This window comes from Ursus maritimus, unplaced genomic scaffold, assembly GCF_017311325.1.
Source record: "Ursus maritimus isolate PB19 unplaced genomic scaffold, ASM1731132v1 scaffold_24, whole genome shotgun sequence".
In the NCBI taxonomy this organism is placed as follows: domain Eukaryota; kingdom Metazoa; phylum Chordata; class Mammalia; order Carnivora; family Ursidae; genus Ursus; species Ursus maritimus.
This window is the reverse complement of record NW_024424897.1, coordinates 6,550,250-6,571,646: the sequence shown is the minus strand read 5'-3', so window position 1 is coordinate 6,571,646 and position 21,397 is coordinate 6,550,250. Positions and strand designations below refer to the sequence as shown.

General features: G+C 54.0%; 1 protein-coding gene across 1 annotated transcript in view; it reads left to right on the top strand.

Annotated features, from left to right (window-relative positions):
• The first annotated feature begins 2 nt into the window (after positions 1-2).
• Positions 3-21,397, top strand: part of TMEM104 (transmembrane protein 104) — a 54,566-nt gene continuing 33,171 nt past the window's right edge. The window contains exons 1-8 of the mRNA XM_008693739.2: positions 3-63; positions 699-823; positions 8,073-8,194; positions 10,841-10,922; positions 11,376-11,472; positions 12,003-12,083; positions 15,499-15,598; positions 15,940-16,048. Coding sequence (XP_008691961.2) covers positions 779-823; positions 8,073-8,194; positions 10,841-10,922; positions 11,376-11,472; positions 12,003-12,083; positions 15,499-15,598; positions 15,940-16,048 — 636 coding nt within the window. The 5' untranslated portion in view covers positions 3-63; positions 699-778. The remainder of the gene's footprint in view (positions 64-698; positions 824-8,072; positions 8,195-10,840; positions 10,923-11,375; positions 11,473-12,002; positions 12,084-15,498; positions 15,599-15,939; positions 16,049-21,397) is intronic.

The following is a 21,397-nucleotide window of genomic DNA, read 5'->3' as shown; positions in this document are numbered from 1 at the left end:
GCCGGCGGCGGCGGCTGCGCTGGAGGCGGCGGCGGCGGCGGCCCGGAGCGCGCCGGGGTGCAGGTGTCTGGCCGGACGGGAGGGTGGGATGGGCTTGGGCGGTGCCAGGCTTGGGGTTGTTCCAGGAGGGAGGAAGAAGTTGGGAAAAGACTCGGAGCGGGGCCCATGAGAAGAGGGGGAGGCTTGAGGCTTGGGATCCCGAAGGCAGGGCAGAAAACAGGTTGGAGGGGTGGGGAATGGAGGCCCCGTTAAAAAGGAGAAGCTTGGGAGCAAGGAGTTGGTTTGGGGAACGACCTGGGCAAGCCCTAACCCTAAGCAAACAAGTTTGTTGCCCTAGGCGGAGGAGACAGTTATTTGGGCTGCCATGTGTGGTAGTGAGCTCGCCGTTCCTGGCATGGAATGTGGATGGCCACCGCGGAGTGTACAAAGGGGGCGCTGTGGGGAGGGAGACTTAGTGGCTTGTGGGTCGCCTTCTATCACTTGGAGTCTGAGCGGCCCTGAATACTTTCATGCTGCACACAGCAAGGGAAAAGTTCAAGGAAACCACCCAAGTGTCAGTCTTCCAGGCCTGTCTCATGACAGGTGTTGAGGCCATGTCTGTAATAAACGTACAGGGCGGGGGGGGGTGCTCTCCAGAACTGCCCCCCAACGCCAGCGACGTCTATCCGAAAGGTGAAGTCTCTGCTCTTTCGCCCTAGGGAGCCGCAGCAGCCGCCGCCCCGGCAGGGAAGGAACCTAAGGAATCTCGGCTGCCCACCGAACCTTCCTCACTTTGGAAATGGCGGGTGAAATCACCGAGACCGGGGAGCTCTACTCTCCCTACGTGAGTTTTACTTTTAGAACCTGTTTTACCCACATCGTTGCCGCGGGCTCCCAGAGAAGCACCGTGCTTCCTGGACTGTGCTAGTGAGGACAGCCGCTTTGAGTCCGTTCAGCAGCAGCCATGTTACTGCGGTCCTGGCGCAGAGCATGTGATGAGAGTTTGTTCACGTGTTGGATGCTGGTCAGAGAGTGGTCAAGGAAACAAAGCTGACTTGCTGATTCCTTGTGATCTCGATGTCGGAGCCCCTAGCACTTGCAAACTGTGCTGCTGCTGGGGGATGGTGATTGACAGCTGTTGACTCTGGGTTTGCTCATCTCAGCAGTTTGAAAGCACTTTGCCAGCTGAATTGCAAGTTGTGCAACTTTTATAGTCTTGGATGGCGTAAGAGGCAGAGAAAGCTTGCAGAGACTTCCAAGTGCAGTTTGCTGGAGTCTGTAATTAGAACAATTAAAAGGATTGATTTCTTACTGTGTTGGATCTGTGCCCCCCCCACACACACACCCCACCTCTCACAGGTGCTCAGTTTATCTTCTTCGTGTAATGAAAGATTGGTCCTGGTTACATCACAGAGTCTTCGTGCCTGGATACCTAGCTGGAGGATTAGAATAATCAAATGATTGACTCACGGTGCTACTAAGTATCCCAGGGAAAAGCAGCACTGCCTGAAGTAACGAAAGTCCTCTTTCTAGAATTTACCTAACCTTAAGCAGCTGCCCCGCTTTGCAGTTAGTTCCTAGCCTGGGGATCCCTGCTTTGTCTCTGCCAACTTCACAGACTGGAGCTGTGGTGGGATAGATAAGAAACCATCTCAGAAAGTAGCTGGCAAAAGCCTTTCTGACACCACGGTCTTCCTACTGGGTCTGTGTCTTTTGTGTGTGGCACCAAAGGAGCCTCCTTTCTCTCCGTAATTTATCAGGGGACAGTCTTTCTTGAACTTTGGACTGAATCTCATCGTGTTCCTCTCATCTGAGGAATTGTGTAACAGCTCACAGCCCCCTCTTGGTATCAGCAGTGAAATGTCCCCACTGTCCATAAAAGTTGCCATGCTCCCTGCTGCTGTTCAGAGCACCTTACACATTTAGAGATGAGAAAATGAGTTATTTCTGTAACTGAGTTTTAGAAGGGAAAAAACTTTGATATGCTCACTTTTCTTGTGACTCCAATTATTCACATAATCATTTCATATGTCGGTATGTACCCACAGGAAATTGGGCAGTGAGGCCTAAAAGCCTCAGTGGGTTCTGCTCCCCACCCCCGACTTTCCTGTGTGTTTGGTTTTATTTGAAGTCTGTGTTTAAGGGCATATTCTGGGCATTTGCTATAAACAACTGCTTGCATTCTCCTATCCTACCAGTGGAGAGAGATGTAGAGAAGAGATGGGTGGGTGGTGTTGAGGGTGAGGTGGCATTAGCCAGGAGTTAGCGTCAGGGTTTGAGGAGAGACTGTGCCTTCTTCCTGAGGTTTCCCTAGGGAGAGTGGTTCTTGATCCCTTGTGAGAGCAGGAGGAGGGCACAGGTTCACCATCCGCTGAGCCCAGGAAAGCAGTGGAACTCACCTCACTACAGACACTGCTTTGAATCCCCGGCTCAGCACAGTGCAGGCAGGACCTGCTCTCCAGGTCCTGGGAAACCGAGACACTGAGCGCTTAACTTGGTTCATGAAAGTGCATCAGCCCATGACCTGGGTTCTTCCCAACACAAAGCCTCTCCCTACCTCGGTGTTGTCTTGTTGTCCCTTCTTTTCCTCTTCACGGGTGTCAGGGATGTTTGCCTTAGCTTGCATTATTCTGTGTAAATTATGTGTAATGGGCAGGCCAGCCTCCCAGCGGACTCTGGTGACAGGCCCTCTCAGGGGTACTGCTGGGTTCAGAACGTGGTTCAGGCCCACACGTCCGCCCTGAAGTGATCTCAGAACAGACATGTCTGGGTTCCCTGTGTACGGGAACCAGGAGCAGCTCAGGGCTGCAGGGATTATGTGACCCAAAAAGAGGATGACGTGGACCACCACCCAGACAAGGCCGAGCTGCTGACGGCCCTGCCAGCCCAGTCTTGACAATGAGCGCTGCCATTGCTTTCGAAGGAGAGGTCACTCGTTTCACAGCCTGAAATCCTGTCGTTGCTTCCTCATCTCTGCTGCCTTCTGTTTCCTTTGACAACTGTCACTGGGGAAGCCCGTGACGCCTGCCTCACCCACTTCTGTGGGTGAGACCGCTGGGTGGGAGGTGAGCGGCAGGAATGCTGCACTGAACTCCCCAGAGCCCAAGGGCGCGAGTCCACTGTCCCCGCGAATGGTGGAGAATGGGAGGAGGCAGTGTAGCCTGTAGGGAGCTTGACTCTTCTGCTTTCAGCCACAGCTTCCCGGAGGCTGTCCCCCCACAACTGTCAGGCAGCTGGCAGAAGAGAATGTCTCCTTCCTCCTCCTCCCGCCCCACAACCGCCTTTGAGCTGGCCTGTAACTCAGCTCAGAGTTGCCTCCTGCTCCATAGTCCTTGCAACTGATCCCCACCAGCACCTTTACTGAAAGTCGAGAGGGTTTAACTCTCTCCAGGGAGGTAAAGAAGTCTCACATCATCCTGCAGGGTTCCCAGAGCCCCACTAGGCCGAGAGCTCTTGCTTTGAAACTAAAGATTAGCAACGGTATAAGACAAATGTGATCACCCATTTCTGCCCCCGATTGTCCGTCCCTAAGTAGCTTCTTCATGAAGTTATTTTTTTAAAAAAGATTTTATTTATTTACTTGAGAGAGAGAGACCATGAGCAGGGGAAGGGGCAGAGGGAGAAGCAGAGTCCCCACTGAGCAGGGAGCCCTACTCGGGGCCCAATCCCAGAACCCTGAGATCACGACCTGAGCCGAAGGCAGACGCTTCACCAACTGAGCCACCCAGGCGCCCCTTCCTAAGGTTCTTAAAGGATCCTTTGCACTGAGATTTATTTGAAGTGTCTGTTAGGAGTGTGTTTATTTCATTGTGTTTATCAGCAGTGGTTCTCAGCTGGTGGCAGTCTTGCCGCCCCTCCCCAACACACACCACCCCAGGACATTTGGCAATGTCGAGACGTTTGTGATCATTACAACACGGGTGCGAGGTTGGGGGCCAGTGGAACCTAGCTGGTAGAGGCCGGGGTTGCTGCTAAACACCCTACCACCCACAGGACAGCCCCACCACAAAGAAGAATCTGGCTTCAGATGTCAGAAGAGCTCAGGCTGAAAGCCCCTGCTCCACGAGAGACCCTTGACCTTTACATCTCAAGACCTTTAGGCATCACTGAATTCACAAATGCCTCTTGTACGGTTTCATTTCCTTATAAAACTTTTGGCTAAGAACCATCACTTTCTCTCTACTTCCATCACAAGAACCTTTACCGGGGCCATTTTCCATAAAGAGAAAGGGTCCACCCTTCCTGAATGTTACTGCCCAGAAAAGCAATATACAGAGAACAGAGCTGCAGGGAGCTATAGGAACACGGTTCAAATTTGTTTTAATCCTTCTGGGATCTGTCTGTGGGATCAAACAGGGACTGTGATGTTTAAAACGGGACAAAGACTGGGACTTACGTCAGAGAAGACCTAGCCAGGTCCAGTCAGCTCAGCTAAGGATTCCTAGCTGGAGGCTGTGTGCCACGCACCCTGAGAAGTGACACAGAGGCCACGGTGAGCCTCACACGGAGCAGGGAGGGAAACATAACATTGAAAACCCAAATTAGGACATAAGTGTTCTTATTCCAGGGTTCAAAAGAGGGGAGCAAGACTGGAAGGGCACTGGGTGGAAGCAGCATTTGAATGTGTCAGAGTGCTGGGTGGGATTTGAGGGGCTGGGCAGGAGGCACAGGAGGGCGGGTGCCCTCTGCCAAGTGTAAGTGGACTGTGGGCAGGGCTCTTTCCCGTCCACGGGGCGCCTTCCTGTCCAGCACTCAGATGCGCTCTCAGCACCTGCCTGGAAACCTGTCCTTCCCTAACCACTGTCCGGCCCCCTCTCCCCACATCTCTATTTAAAAAAAAAAAATTCTGACTGAGGTTAGGAAAATGGGCCCCAATTTGTGTGTTTCTGATAAAAAAAAAATTCGGTACATGTTATTTTTTAAAAATTTTTAAAATATAGAAAAGTGCATATTTCTAAGAACGGGGAAGTAAAAATGAGAGGTGGGTAGGTGTTCCCAGAGATGAAGTGTTTGTGGTGTTGTTTTTAACAGAAACAGGTGGTAAAGCCAACTGTAAGTCAGCTGACGTCACGGAGCCCAGGGAGCCCAGCTAGGAGACGGCTGTCCATGTCCAGGCTGGAAGCAGTTAGGTTGTAAATGGGAATAGGACCAGAGGTAGCCACAAAAGACTTTAGGAGTAGGACGGCTAGCGCGGGGGTCCTGGATTTGAGGTCTGCAGGAAGGCTGATGTGGAGAGCGGTCTGGGCACCCTCTGTCCAGCCGTGGTAGTTAAAGCCACAGGACTGAGCGAAGTGGCTGAGGGAGGAATGAGCAGAGAGGAAAAGAGACAGCTTACGTCAGAGTGTAAGAAGGACTAAAGGACTAAGAAAGCCATTGGATTAGGCAAATAGGAGGTCATTGGTGATTTTGAAGAATGTAGTTTCAAAAGAGCCCTGGGGATGGAAACCACAAAGTACAGAAACTTGGAAATGAAGGCAGAGGAAATAGGTAGCTGACTTCAATGAATTTGGTTAAGAGAAGTGAGAGAATTGGGTTTCAAAGGTGTCAAGGACGCTTGTAGGCAGAGGGGAAGAGCTAGAAAGAAGGACTGAGCCCAGAAGTTTGGGTGCAGGGCTGGGCATCCCCCAGGAGGAAGGACTCACGTTCCCCACGGGCAGGGAGGGGGTCGGGAGGATGCACACTCTGATTTTTGAGCGAGGAGGGGGTGGGGCTTGGGGAGGGCATGTCAGATGGCCTCAGTCACCTCCATAGCATGGGACGTAGCCTTCAGCTGAGAGGGGTGGGGTCAGGGGCTGGGGCCCGAAGAGTGAGGTTTGATGGTTTCTTGTGAGAAATGCCAAAAAGTCCGTGGGGGAATAAAGACAATCTGATGCTGTCGGAGCACAGGTGAAGGAACCATTCATTTGTTGTGGGACCAGTCATTCTAATTTAAAAAAAAGGAAAAGAAAATTTCCAGGAACTTCTAGCAGTGTTGTATAGGGAGCAGAGGAAGCAGATGCTGGGTCCATCCAAGGCTGGGGTCAGCTGGGGCAGCACAGGGGAGGGCATGTGAGGCAGAGATAGACGGTTCTTCGGGGAACTAGCCCATCATAAATGATGCCCAAGAACACAAGTGGTGCCAGGGTGGAGGGGGTGGCCTGGGTCTGGGCCGGGCGACAGCTAGAGTCGAAAAAGGAAAATGACAGTTAACAGCTAGAGTCGAAAAAGGAAAATGACAGTTAACAGCTAGAGTCGAAAAAGGAAAATGACAGTTAACAGCTAGAGTCGAAAAAGGAAAATGACAGTTAACAGCTAGAGTCGAAAAAGGAAAATGACAGTTAACAGAGTCAGGTTGGCGAGAAGGAGAGTTTAAAACCTGAGGTCAGTGACCTAGCAGTTCTGCTCGGAGTCTGGTTGTCAGGGGCAGGGCGGGTGCTGCCGGTGGGCAGCTGCTTGCTCTTTGGGGTGATGAAGTGGAATTAGATGGTGGTGCTGGTTGTACAACCTTGTGACTGTGCTGAAAACCGCTGAACTGTGTTCTTTAAGAGGGTGAATTTTTTTATTAAGTTTTTAATTGTAATTCCAGTGTAGTCAACATTCGTGGTGTATTAGTTGCAGGTGGGCAAGTGATGCGGGAATCCCGTTCATCGCTCAGAGCTCATCATGACAAGTGTGCTCTTCATCCCTTTCAGCTTTTTCCCCCCCCCCCCCGCCCCTCTGGTGACCATCTGTGTGTTCTCTCTAGTTAAGAGTCTATTTCTTGCTTTGTCACTCTTTCTCTCTCTCCCTCTCTTTTTTCCCTTTGCTCGTTTGTTTCTTAAATTGCACGTGAGTGAAATCATATGGTATTTGTCTTTCTCTGACTTCCATTGCTTAGCATAATACTCTCTAGCTCCATCCACATCGTTGCAAATGGCAAGATTTCATTCTTTTTAATGGCTGCATACTATTTCATTGTACATACATACCCCCTCTTCTTTATCCATTCATCTATCAGTGGACTCTTGGGCTGCTTGCATAATTTGGCTATTGTAGACAATGCTGCTATAAACATTGGGGTGCATGTATCCCTTGGAATTAATGTTTTTGTATTTTGGGGGTAAATACCCAGTAGTATAATTACCAGATCATAGGGTAGTTCTATTTTTAACTTTTTGAGGCACCTCCACACTGTTTTCCACAGTGGCTGCATCAGTTTGCATTCCCACCAACCGTGCACAAGGGCTCCCCTTTCTCCACATCCTCACCAACACCTGTTGTTTCCTGTGTTGTTGATTTTAGCCACTCTGACCGGTGTGAGGTGATACTCATTGCGTTTTCCTGACAATGAGTGATGTTTTCTCGTGTCAGGTGGTCATCTCTGTGTCTTTGGAGAAATGTCTGTTCATGATTTCTGCCCATTTTTTATTGGATTGTTTTTTAGCTGTTGAGTTATATAAGCTCTTTATATTTTTTGGGTATTAATTCTTTATCAGATATGACATTTGCAAATATCTTAAAAGAGTGAATTTTATGGCATGTGAATTATATCTCAATTTTCATAAAAATCCCTGAAGTTAGTGTGGGGAGGATGGGAGGGAAAAGGAATCAGCATGAATGCCAACATCCCAAAGGACAATGGCAAGAATGGGTGGGGAGCAGGGTTAGGTCACGTGCTCAGAGGTCTTGGAAGAGTGCGGGTTTCTTGAGGTCAGCACTAGGTTCATTCTTGTGCCGGGTCCCCCGATGTGGTGGTGTGTCTTCAGGAAGCTTACAGCCTGGTCGGGCAGGGAGCTGACATCCGAGGCACAGCCTGGAGTAACAGGACATGACAAGGTGGCAGGGTAGTAACAGCAGAAGCGGAGAAGGAACCCGATCAGCAGAGACATCTTAGGAAGACGGACGGAATGTGGGACTTGAGCCTTCGGAGTGTTGCCGTTCGCTTCCCCAGCAGCCGGTGGCAGAGCGCACCTGCTTTGAACCTCGGTGGAATTCTGCCTCCTGACCTGCTTCCCCAGCTCAAGTCTGGCCTCCCTGCCTCCAGTTTGGCTGGCGCCCGGGGTCATCTTTGGGAGCCGCTGTGGGGGGGAGGTTAATTCGTTTGGGGGCTTGAATGTCACTTCTGTTGCTTCCAGGTGGGACTGGTGTACATGTTTAACCTCATCGTGGGTACCGGTGCGCTCACCATGCCCAAGGCCTTTGCCACCGCGGGGTGGCTGGTCAGCCTGGTCCTGCTGGTGTTCCTGGGCTTCATGAGGTAAGAGGCCGGCACACGGGGGGCTGGGGGAAGCCTGCCCAGGGAGCCCTGACTTCGCTTCATTAACACGAGGAAGTATGCCCTGGGGGGCGGGCAGATGTCCCCGGTGAATCCGAACCAGGGCGGCCCAGCAACAGGAAAGGAGACACAAAGGTCCCCGGGTCTCGTGCTAGCAGAGGGTCACACAACCTGATCAGTTAAGAATCCAGACATCTGACTAGACTTCGGAATGTTTCACGTCATGCTCACGTGGCTTGCCTGCCGGTTGACTTCCCCTGTTGTATATGTTATTAACGGTACCATTAATTTGTGTTCTCTGAGGAAATAGCACCCCGCTCCAGAGAATCGGATGAACATCTGTGGCGATGAGGGAAGTCAGTTTGGAATTTAAAATTTGCTTAAGGTAGTTCATGGAGGAAGTGGAAATACACAGGTGCACATGTAACCAAGGGTTAACCTCACCTCACCTCCTGCCTAGCAGCAAACAGGTGGCCAGTGCCTTCCCAGGCTTTTGGGGGCTCCTGCTCCTTGAGCCGCGCGTGTCGGATTCCCCAGCTGCTCTCCACAGAGGGGGGAGCCTGCTTGAGGCTCCTCTCAGGGATTCTTTTTTTTTTTTTTTTTTAATTTTATTTATTCATTTGACAGAGAGGGAGACAGCCAGTGAGAGAGGGAACACAAGCAGGGGGAGTGGGAGAGGAAGAAGCAGGCTCATAGCGGAGGAGCCTGATGTGGGGCTCGATCCCAGGACTCTGGGATCACGCCCTGAGCCGAAGGCAGACGCTTAACGACTGAGCCACCCAGGCGCCCCTCCTCTCAGGGATTCTGTGTGCGAGTGGGGACTCATTCAGCAAGTACCCCAGGTTTGTAAGGGATTTAGGACTATGCATTTCTAGGTAGGAATCCACAAGCTGCCAAAAAGAGGTGAGGGAACATCTGGAAACACCCCCCGGGGGTACCTCCCCTAGGAGAGGTGACACTGGCCAAAGATCCCTGCCCTGAAGACTTTTCTGTCTCTGGGGGGAGACATAAGGAGTGGAGGTAATAAGAGAATTGGAGAACAAGTTGAAAAGGGACAAGTAACATGGAAGAAGACCCTACAAATCACGGCGGGGTGAGGCTCGGGGAGGTGGGGGCTATGGCAGTTTTCGGCAGGTAGTCAGTGGTCATGGAGGGCAGTGGTTCTGCAGACGGGAAGGAGGGAGGAGCGGGTGCTCTTGGCAGGATGACAGGGTTACAGTTGAAGCCAGTGAGGACCTCAGAGAGGCTGACTGGAATAGGAGAAAGCCCATATTTCTCTGTTCCTTCACCCAGTTTCTTCTGGGGGTTTTGTGGCCATCGTGGGGTACTCTTGGCTCATGACATCCTGCGAGTCCTGGCAACAAGGGCCCTAGAAGTCCTTGTCCTTCTGTGACTCTGCTGTCCCCTTTAAAGGCCCTTCAGCACAGGCAGCCGTCTGAATGGGAAGTGATTATTGAGGGCCCCCAGGTAGGGGCTGCCATGTCCCCTCCCTGCTCAACCCATTTATATTTGAACATGATCGATGAGTTGGCTTCGTGCAACCATGAGAAGCCTCTTTATGCCTTAACTAAGATTGATTCTAGTTTTACTTGCGAAAAGAAGGGAGAATCTAAAGTCCTTAAAATGGTCACTTAAGCAAGATAATGAGAAACCTTTCTAGAAGGTACTGAGGCACTGGAATGGAGTTTCAGAGCCGGCTGCCCTCCACCCCCCAAGATGGAGTGGATGTGGGTTGAACGCGTGCCCCGCCGGGCTGAGCGGTCAGCCTGTGGCAGGTGAGGGCGCTTGAGGAAGGCTGGGGTGGAGCTTCGAGAAGGAGGGCGGTGACTGTGCCGCTGGGTTCATCAGGGAGGGTCAGGGTCCTCGGGTTGATGGGCAGCAGCTCTGCTGACGTCTGGGCCTCTCCGGCTTTGCTGAGAGGAAGAGCAAAGATGGCTTTTCACTCTAGTCTGACTCCCCAGCAGACGTCTGTTGCCTCCTCCCAGTGTCCCTTTTGATTTGAGCCATAAAAATGCAAGCTTATTTTCGCATTATCTAGATTATTAGGAAAGTGAAGGTACTGCCAGAAAAGGAAGGAAGGAAGGGAAAGAAGGAAGGAAGGAAACATGGAAACATTCTAGAGCCAGCTGTCCCTTTCCAGTTATCCATGTGTGCACTCTGTCCATTGGTGTGTGTAATTGGGAGCTGACCACTATCTGTGTCCCATCAGGGAGAGGTGAGAGCTACCCGCCGCCCTTCCCTGAAGCTTTCAGAAGGCCCCCTGTGATTTGACTTCCTCCCGCCCTGGCCCCAACAGGCCCTTCTTGGTGTGCGGTACCACACGGCCCCGCATCCCCCCTTCCCCCAGGCTCACACTCTACCCCCCCATCGGCTTATGGCACACCCCTCTCCTGTGCATCGAATCCCATTCTAAACGTAGACAGGGCAATCGAGGCAAGCACGCCAGGCGTCACAGGCACACACATTTTATCAGGTCAGATGCATCTCGAAAGTTCCCTGGGGAACAGCTCTCAGAAGAGAGAACGCTTTGGGCTTGCTGGTCTGGTCAGGTCTTAAAATGGTTTTTCCCGTTTCATGTACAACCTCCTACCTGCCTTTGGCAATTCCCCCCGTGGCCTTCCCCTGCAGCTTTGTGACGACTACCTTCGTGGTAGAGGCCATGGCGGCAGCCAACGCTCAGCTCCGCTGGAAGAGGATGGAAAACCACCAGGTGTGTGTGTTGCCCTTGTCTCTGGGTGGTGCCTGGGTCCAGTCGTGTTCCATGAGAGGCGGCCCTCGGGGGCCAATTCTTTCCCTTCTGATGCCTCGCGGGCTCATGTCCAAGCACTACTCCGAGACCCTTGTCCCAGAGCTGAGGCTTGACGGCCGCATAAGCTTAGCGAACAGATGCAGCGTCTGCTCTCTGAACGTCATGTCATGGGTCCCTTGAACCCTTACCTTGAGCTCACTCATCATCCTGAACCCCGGGACTGTGCTAGCTCGGATCTGACATCTGAGTGTCCGCAACTAATGTGGCAGCCTGGAGGTGCCTAATCAGACACCTTCTGGAAAGAAAGAACAAAGGAAATGGGTTCTTCAATTTTCCGTGGGTTTCCTGTAGCATTATGTGTGCCCCTCCCCCCTTTCCCTTATTTGTTCCCCCTCCCCACCCCGCCCCTCCTAGGAGGAGGAAGATGATGACTCCTCCACGGCCTCCGACAGTGATGTCCTTGTCCCGGACAACTATGAGCGGGCAGAGAAACGGCCCATCCTGTCAGTGCGTAAGTCTTGGGGTTCCAGGCTGGTTGGCACCTCCCTCTGGTCCACAGGGTTCCCTTTATTTATGAGAGGACGGGGAGTCTCTACACAGACCCTCTGGCCAGAGCACGAGCCTGGGGTCCAGGCTTCACCCTGCTGGCTCCCCCACTTGCTAATGTTTGCAGCTTGGGCAGTTTACTTACTTAAGTGCCCGGGGCACACTGGAAGCTCGAATACATGTGGGGTGTCTGACTTCGTCCTCCTGTCCCACCATGCATGCATGCCTGACCAGTCCCATCCCCGGTCCAGCTGAGCAAGCCAGGGCCAGGTGTCCCAGCTCCCCACCGGCCCCCCATCCATAGCGAGCATCCCTGGGATCCCTTTCTGTAGACTGTTTTAAAATATTTCAAGTGGGAAACATTAGAAGTTTTCACAAGAATTTGAACTGCTTTAGGATTTCCTTACCCTGGAGAATTTGGGGAGCTCAGCAGCTCCTCTAGGAGCTTTTCCGAATGAAAACCGCTTCCTCTTCCTTGTCCGTTTGGCTCCACAGAGAGACGTGGATCTCTGAACCTTTTTGAAATCACAGATCGGGTGGAAATGGGACAGATGGCCTCCATGTTCTTCAATAAAGGTATAAGTTCTTTCTCAAGGTGGGGCGAGGGCAAAGGGGGTAGTTTCCGAGAGACCTTGACGGCTGGGGATGGGGCAGGCGATGCAGAGGAGCGGACTGTCAGTGGCTCCCAGCGCATTTGAGCAGCCGCCTTGCCAAGAGGCCTGAACCGCTGCTGTTGTTTTCCTGGATCCCTCCACATTCAGCGCTAGGAAGAGAAGCGGCTGCTTGGCTCTTCCTGCTTGTAGAGGTCAGGAATCCTAAGCAGCTTTCCAAGGAAGGAAGCCGATGGAGCTGGCTTATAGTTTTATGCCTCTTGCTTGATTGCTTCTGACTTGTCTCTCTTTTCTTCTGGACTGTTCAGTCTAGTACAGCACAGGGCAGATACCTAGGACGGTTGTAGGGCACACCGCGCACACGCCTGTGTGTGTGTACCGGTCTCATTGCCCGTCCCCCCATCCCCTGGTGGCCAGCAGAGGGCGCAAGGAGTCCATGCACGGGTCGCTGTCTGGGCATCTGAGTGTCTAACTATGAGCCCCCTCCACCCTACCTGCTCCTTAGTGGCATTGCCGGCAGCTGAGAGGATCCCCCTGCCCCAGCTCAGATGCCGGGTTGCTGGGTGTTTAGTGACAACACTGTGTACCTCCACAGCAAATGTTGTTCTTTGGGAAGATGCGCTGTTGAAAGCTTGGATTTTTAGTGCCCAAACCTGCTCGTTTTCCCTTCTTAGACAGACAGACAGATCTCAATAAATCCTCGTCTTTGTAAGGATTTTCTCTTTGGGAGATTTTCCGTCCCTTTGTCACAGCCCCTGTTTGCAGGGGTGGCGTCTCCACTGGTTCTTTCTAGTCTTGAATGTGGCTGTAGTCACTCGGAGCCTGGGGGATCGTAGAAACCAGAGTCGTCTTGACTGCATCTCAGGACATTAAGCATTTGGCTTATCACTGGTGGTGAGATTTGACTGTCTAGCCCAGAAGATTATGATCATCAGCCAAAGATTGCCTGAGGGTTTGGGTCCCCGCCCCCCGCCCTACCAGCCTCACTGAGGGTTCCAAAATCCACGAAACCAGATTGGTGGTGCACAGCCCGCCCTGTTCCGTTCCTGTCTCTCCCCATCTCGTGAGATGGAGATAAGAGCGTGAACATTTCCTCCTGGCAACCGCACGCAGTCCCCCTCCAAATGCGGGCTTTGGAAAGAAGACGAACATTGGAGAGAGGACATACACCTTTGAAACCTCCTTTCCGATTAGCGTGTTTTACAGTCCGCTCCAATTTCTTTAACAATTCTGGGAACCCATGTTTTTTATTTCCCTCCCCTTACAGACTAGACTTCGAGTTCACCCACATCTAATAAGAAAGGAGCACACGCACTCGAGAGCAGTCTGATACTCGGGACGCCTTCCCCTCTGCTCAGGGTTTCCCCCGCTCAGCACCGTTGACATCTGAGCTGGCTCATTCCTTGTCGTGGGGCGCATCCTGTGCACTGTGGGATGCCTAACAGCACCCTTGGCCTCCACCCACTAGGTGCCCGTAGCATCACCCAGTCATGACAACCAAAACGTCCTCCGACATTGCCAGATGTCCCTGGTGGGGGTGGCAGGACAAAGTCACTCCCAGGTGAAACCCACTGCTCTGCCCTATTCCTAGTTCAGGGGTCATTCTCTTCCCCTTTGGAGGACTTCCACCCTCCACAACAAGTCCCCTTGGGGTCCAGGCTCACTTCTTGGGACTAGCGGTGCCAGACTTGTCATTGCTGTCTTCTCAGGAAGCTCATTGAGCCTCCCATTTTGTGTCTAGTAATGAAATTTATTGATCAGGGAGGACCAATGGCAGTTTATAAACAGAGCTGACACTGCAGTCCACAGGCGAGTGGAGGAGAGGGTGAGTGGGGAGGGGACAGTGCCTCTTTGCAGAGAGCTTTGGCGTCAGAGCAGAAAGACAAGCTGGGGCACGGGCTGTACCTGGGGCCTGGGGTGTGAGTGGCAGCCAGACCCCAGGGGCCACTGAGCTTGGACACTGATGCTATCTGAGGCCCTCTCGGGTTCTTGGAAGAACTGTATTTTCCTAGTCTTTTCTCCCCCAGACTCCTTGGAGCAAAGCTGACCTCAAATAGCCCAGGACGAACATGTCCCCAGTTTTCCCCTTGGGGACCCTAGAGGCTCTTCTGAGCCACCAGGATTAGAAGGGAACTGTCACTTCATTTTTCTTCCTGTTCTCAGAGAAGCCAGGAGCTTGAGACCCGTGACATCAAACACAAGCAGTCAGTCTGAACGGGAGTTTGAGACTGGCTGTCTGCGGCCATGACCCTGAGGTTGTAGGGCTAGGTGCTTTTTTCAGAGCTTTTACACCTGGTCTTTACAGCTGGAATCCCATATGGAATTGAGCACAGGTGGAATTCTCACTGTACAGGATGGGAGATGTGCAGGAACTTGCCACGGCCAGGAAGCGAGATCAGTGGCACTGGGGCTAGAGCCTGCGTCCCCAACTCCTAGTTCAGGCCCCGCCGGAGGGAGAGGGGAGCAAGGGCTGCCCCTGCAGAGGGGGCTTCCACATGCACCTTCCAAAGGCAGCATCCTCCCTGCAAACATTCTGACCACGAGCTCGTCTTGAGCGCCCCCTCCTGCTGTCCCCTCTGTCACTAGCACCCCAGGCCACCCCTTCCCATCCCCAAAGTTGGTGATCAGTCAGACTCCAAATGAGGCACTTGGTCTTTGGAAATCAGGGGCTTTTTACCCTCTTGATTTGAGCTTCAGAAGCTGGGCCATTTTTTGTTCTCTGCTTTTCAGGTCCTCAGTACCAGCCTTTCTTTTTTTTTTTTTTTTTTAAAGATTTTATTTATTTATTCGACAGAGATAGAGACAGCCAGCGAGAGAGGGAACACAAGCAGGGGGAGTGGGAGAGGAAGAAGCAGGCTCATAGCGGAAGAGCCTGATGTGGGGCTCGATCCCATAACGCCGGGATCACACCCTGAGTGGAAGGCAGACGCTTAACCACTGTGCCACCCAGGCGCCCCAGTACCAGCCTTTCTCAAAGAGTCTTGTGTTTGGCTGGTCCAGACACACTCGGGCTGAGGCTCCTGACTCAGGGTCTCTCTCCTCCTCCTGCCCAGGCAGCCTGTCCCAAGTGCGAAGGCCCCTCTGATCCTCCCGAGCCAGCCCCGCCTCATGCTGCCCTGCGCCTGCCTGGATTCAGAGCCTCTGAGGCCCCCAGCCCCACTTAGCCTCCCCGAGGTGACCGTCACGAGCAGCCGTGTCTCCTGCCACATCACAGTGTAGCCAGCCAGAACAAGCCACGGGACTATGGGACTTAGTTGTTTTCTTTTTGTAGAAAGTAAACGGCCCAGAGAAAGGAACGTGTGGCAGAGGTAGAGATCTGACCGTCAGGAAGGAACACAGGCACCTCTGTGGCTCCCTGACAGTGACTCTGTTCCTTTCAGTGGGGGTCAACTTGTTCTATTTCTGCATCATCATTTACCTGTACGGGGACTTGGCCATCTACGCTGCCGCCGTGCCCTTCTCCCTCATGCAGGTGACCTGGTGAGTGTCCCCCTCGCACCCCCACACTCTACGCGTCCCACGGCTGGCTATGTGCTCTGTCCTCTGGAAACATGCTCGACACCGCTGTCCCGTCCCTGCCCCATTGGGAACACGACTGGGATTCCCACCAGGGGCTCCTGAGTCGCCGGGAAATGGTGCCACCGGAAGAAGTGGCACCGGCCCAAAGACAGGAGACTGTGATTCATGGCGAGAGAGGTGGTTGGCCTGGAAGCAGCTGCGGTGGGAGTGGAGGCTCCGTGGTGGCTAATAATTAGGAACGTTCCATCCTGTCTGCTTCCCGCCAAGCGAGGGCCACACTGAGCCACTCTTCTCTTTATCAGCAGCGCCACTGGCAACGAGTCCTGTGGTGTGGAGGCCGACAGCAAGCACAACGACACAGACCCGTGCTGGGGGCCCCTGCGCCGCGTGGACGCCTACCGCATCTACTTGGTGAGTGGGCTCGGCCCCTTGGCCTCGACCCTTGCCCCGCCCGGCTGGCCCCAGAGGCATTTGAACTTCAGCTTCACGCTCTGGCTATTAGTGGGGCCACGGTCCTGGGCAGAAACCATGTCACGTTACTGAGAATACAGCCTGCGTGTCCGGTCACATGTGGCTTGGAGTTGGCATTGGGGTCATTGCCAGCTCCTGGCTGTGAACTCTTGTAAATCGAGCTTGAGGTTTGAGGGGCACCCTTAGTACAGCTCTCTAAGAGTGTCAGAGCAGATTTCCTGGAGACTGGCCACGTTCGAACCTTTCTCCTGGCCAGCCCAAGGGCATATGGGAGGTGCCGGGCTCCCTGACTGGACAGGCAGGACTGAGCCATCTTATGGTTGGACCCGAGCACAGACAGGCTCTCCAGATAGGGAAGGATCAGCCCAGCTCTGTCCCCGTCTCCCCTCCTCCCCGCAGGCGAGGGAAGAAGATGAATCTCCCCGCTGTTCTTGACTGCTTTGTGCCATGGGCAGGAGGGGCGGGTTGGAGCTGGATACCATGCCAGACGGGTCTTGGGTAATAAGACACGAAACCAGAGGCTGTTATTTATCTCTGCCTGCTTTGTGGGCGGGACTCAGAAATGCTTCCCTCGCCCCATTGCAGCATCTATTAATATTCTCTGCCTCTTCTTGGTCCTCCTCAACCCTGACACAGATTTAGGTGTGCGAGGTGGCACACAGTTTGACACGTGGCCACTTAGCTGATTTGGAGGGGGAGGCAGGGCTCAGGAGAGAGCCGAGCCTTTCGGGGAGTTGGCCTCTTGACTTAATTATCCCCATCCTGGCAAAGGTTTCTGCAGGCCCTGCCAGCTATGTTACCTGGTTCTGAGTTTGTTCACCCAGGGCCACTGAATGCTGGTTTTGCCTTCCCAGTCCCACCCTGTGGACCTACTGAAGCCGGCCTGTGGCCCAAGCCTGGGGAGAGGTTGGTTTTCTTCTTCTGCATTGCCAGAGCGGTCGGATGGTCTGGTTTTTGTCTCATGCGTTCACCTGTGACTAGAGACTCGTCTTTTGGTAGAATCATATCTCAAATCCCCCCACCGCAGGTCTGGTGGGAATTTGGTGGCAAGCTAATTCCCTGGCACGGTCCCCCACTTCCCCAGCCTGTGGTGGGAGGGCGATCAGGAAGGCAGCACAGCTGAGGCCTGTTAGCCTCTCAGCATTTCAGCAAACTGTCATTGATAAAATAGCAGAAGTATCAGCGAGCGTAACGACCCGCCTGGATCTCTGACTGGCAGAAGGAGGATGTGGAGGAAGGGGTCCAAGAGGCTCAGCACAGACACAGAAGCATGTGCCGAGCAGAGGGACCAGACCTCCGGTGGGTCTTTCCGGGAGAAGCTGTTAGCGTCTGTGCTAAATCTGCCTGGAGCGTCCCTTCCCCCGCGAAACAGATACAGGGCACTAGGAGTATTGCCACTGGCCTGGTAAATTACTGAGAAGCATTATTACTGCTTTATTAAATTGTTCTTTCCCATATTCCTGTAAACCTTCCACGTGATGGGAGCCTCCCTCCCTGAATCTCAGTACTCCCTGGCGGAACAGAAGGAGCCGTTCAGGAAAGCAGACAGACATGAATTACTGCCTTCATCTTTCCCCTACCGCGCTTGTAACTCCTAGGGCTGATTGCCACCCGGCCCGCAAGAGCTGCGGAGATGGGACGGGTGAGCAGAAGCAGAGCCTATTCTCACCAGGTGGTTGCCCCCTCCCCCACCGCCCAGTCCACTGCCGGGGGCTTCGCTTGGCACAGCACGTGTTCTGTGGAGTTGTGCTCTTCTGCCTGGTTTGGAGAATTTAAGGCAGACGGACCTTCACGTTGTCTCGGGAGTTACTTTACAGCTTTGCCTGTGGCTCCCAGGGTCTGCGGCTCCTGAACCGTGCTTTCCAACCCTCCACGCTGGGCACCAGGCGTCCGCCCGCAGACCTCCCCGTCAGGGAGCTGGAAGGGATTGGCAGCCGTGGAGGTTTCCTTCCTTGGTCCTGAGCTGTGTGTTGCAGGTGACGGGCATCTTTCCCTCCCAAATCTGACCCATGGGGCTCAGCCGTAGGTCTTCATTCCATCAGGCAGGCTCCTCAGATCATTAAGGTGGAGGGTCGTCCTTCTCCCCCCACCCCTCAGTCGGTCACATTCAGAAGAGTGTTCATCCCTTCTGCAGATGCCCACTGCCTCTTTCTACCCGCGGCCTCTGATTTTGCCTGCAGCGAGACCTCACCAAAAGCTGGGCAAGGCGGCAGGCAGCTTTAGAGCACCCCCGCCCTGTGCACAGTCGTCTTGTCTCAGGTGGAGGGTGCACCTGCCCAGCCGACGTGTTTCGAAGGGCCTTGAAACAACCATCTCTTTATTGCTATTTTGGGACAGTACATTCTGGGGAATAAAGATACAGGCTTTTCTTTTGTGGCTTAATTTCCAGCAAGTCCTCTAGAAACGATCTTTTCTGTGTCTTCCCGGGAACGCTACTGAAATGCACACGTAGAAGGAGAGTATTTGGGGTATTAACTATACCCAGAGGCCAGCCTGTGCACAGCATCATGATAAGAAGGGAGCTTTCTCCACCAGCAGCTACCAGTCGCCTCCCAAAGCCCTTGACCTTAACAAATGGAAAATTCCTGCTCCCCTCCACCCTGCGACCTCCGTCCACATCCTGTGGTTGCCAGTGCAGCTGATATGAGTCAGTCTCTCCCTCTCCTTCCTTGGAGTAGCCACAGAGTGGGTCACTGGGAGGCAGGGGTCCCGTGAGTCACATGTGCGTTCCAGGGCCGTCCCCACAAGCCACTGCAGCTGGAGCCTTCAGTGACCTGGGCCCTGGCAAGAGCCCGTGAGAATTAACATCAAGACCTGCTGTCAGCTGGCCCTGGATTCTCAGAACCCCACCACCCGCCCCACCTGCTCCCTTGAAGGACCAGTGGGAAAGTGTCGGGTGCCCCAACTCCTTCAAACCAGTAACATTGCCTCCAGGCTAGGGAATAGCTTGGGCTTCTTTCTGCAGCGCTTCTCTGGCTTTGCCAGAAACAAAGTCAGAATTGGGCGCTCCACTCTCTCCTGTGCGGTGAGAAGGAGCCAGGGACCAGTGGTGAAGTGGTACCAGGATTGTCATAAATCAGTTCCATCCTGGAATCCGTCCCGAGTGTCTGGGAAGCAGGCCGTGTGCCGCTGTCCCCTGGAGTCCAGGGCACTGCCAAGGCTTGTTCACTTTCTCATCCTGGCCGTGCTTCCCAGCCTGTCCCTCACACCCCTTGCCCAGGGCCTGGCCCTGTCACCGCCACTGCCTCTAGAGTGTCAGAGGGAAGCCCTGGGGCCACGGTGGGACTCCCCGAGGGCCGAAAGCTCCTCCCGGTTCGCAGGAGCGGCCTCGGCCTCTTACAGGTGGACAGATGCCGCTGGGTCACCAGCAGCCCAGCAGGCACTAGCCAAGCAGAGCTGGGAGCGCAGATGGCAGAGCGGAGCTCATCCTGGCTGGAGACTCGGCCACAGACTGATGGTATGGAGCGGGGGCCCCTCGCAGGCTGCCTTGGGACATGACAAGGTCACCCTGGCTTGCATTCCTGCCTTGATACAGGAGCCGTGAGATCCGCCCCCAGGGCTTGCGTGGTCCAGGGGAGAGAGGGCAGCCTGCACGTGCCTGGCAGATGACCTGCCGCCTTCTGCTGGGCACCCCCTTGAAGAAGCGGGGTGTGTGTTGGGGGTTGCGGGGGAGTTTGGGGATTTCCATCTGCTGAGCTGTTCCTGCAGGTGTAGGGCAATCTGATTCGGGCTCAGGTTAACATTGGAAGGGTCTTCCTAGGCTTTCACCAAGAGTCCTGGTTTCTCCCTCTGCCAGGAAGTCTGGTTTCCTGATTCCATCTTGGCTCGGCCTTAGGCAACAAAACTTCTCTCTGTCATCTGCAGCATTTAAAACAGCATGCAGTCCCCTTTTTAAAAACCCAGGGGTCTCTTCCCGAAACGTGTAAACATCCTTTTTGTAAGGAGGTGGAGAGGGGAGTGACGCGCCCACATGGCTGTGCCAGGCCTTGACCGGCCCTTCCTATGGCGGCTTTGCATGGGTGTAACGTATTACCACTTACTTTCTCCTTTCCGATTGGGTCCTCCCGGTCGCACAGTAAGGCCCATGGCATCATCCCACTTTACAGTAGAGAAAACTGAGACTTGAGGACTGTGACTTCCCCGGGGCCCCAGGGCCAAGGCAGGGATAGGAGCCTGGCTCCCAGGGTTCCCATCCCTGTCCACCGGCCCTGGTAACAGACTTGCTGGGCTTGTGGGCTGCCCTGTTGGCGAGGCCAGAGAGAAGGGGCAGGTCGTGCCCGGTCATCAGCCCTTAGAGCTTGATGTTTGCGGAGAGGTGGGGCAATGCTGCCCAAGGATGGTGTCCGTTCAGTGACCCGTGTCTGCGCCCCCTGCCCATCTGCTTGATGGATTTCTGTCTTTCTTGCTGCCCCTTGCTCCTAGATAGTGGAGCGGACTTCTCACATTCGCTCAAGGAGCACTAGACTGGGACGCGTCTTCCCAAGGATGTTTCCTGTGCCTCCCACAGTCCCTTTCTGTGTTCTTTCAGCATCAGCCACTGTGCCCTGGGCTGTGGCATCTGCTAATAAGTGGGTCACCACTGCCGTCGCTTGAATATTTATTCTTACCAGTTCTGGGGCAGGAGGTGGCCTAGAGGCCTTCAGGACCAGTGACGGGGGACACTTAGTGTGGCACAGTGAGGTTCAGCAGCCTCAGTGACTTGACAGGATGCGGGACTCTCGGGAACACGGCTGCACGCCTCCAGAGACACCACCGGGTGCCCCAGAGCACAATTCCAGCAGGACACGGCGCCCCTGGATTTGCCACTGTCGGGAACCTGGAGCGGAAGGCTGCAGCAGTTAGCCAGGAAGGGTGGCCCCACAGGGCTAGCGGGAACTGACAGGGCAAATGAGCCGTCTTTAGGAGGGCTCATGGGCTCGCTCTGTCCAAGCGGAGAGCAGGACCCTAAGCCCACAGATGGCCTGATGGCAGTTTCCCTTCTCTGGGCCACCCTGCCCTCCTGCCTGAGGCACATGGGTTGGGACTCAGTAAGGGGCCGAGAGGAGATTCCTGGCTGCATGGGCTTAATGATGGGGTCTGGAACATCAACGTGTGCCCTCTGTAGAATGGCGACCTACCAGGGAAGCCCATCTTTTTCTTTCCCCCCTTCCTCCCCACGATGTGCTCCTTGTCAGCTCCCCTTCTCTCAGTCTGGATGCTCAGAAGGGTCCGTTTTGCTTGGCCTCTCTTTCTTCCCACTCGTGGGAAGATGCCAGTCACACTGGGCAGTCACTGCAGGTGCAGTGGGCA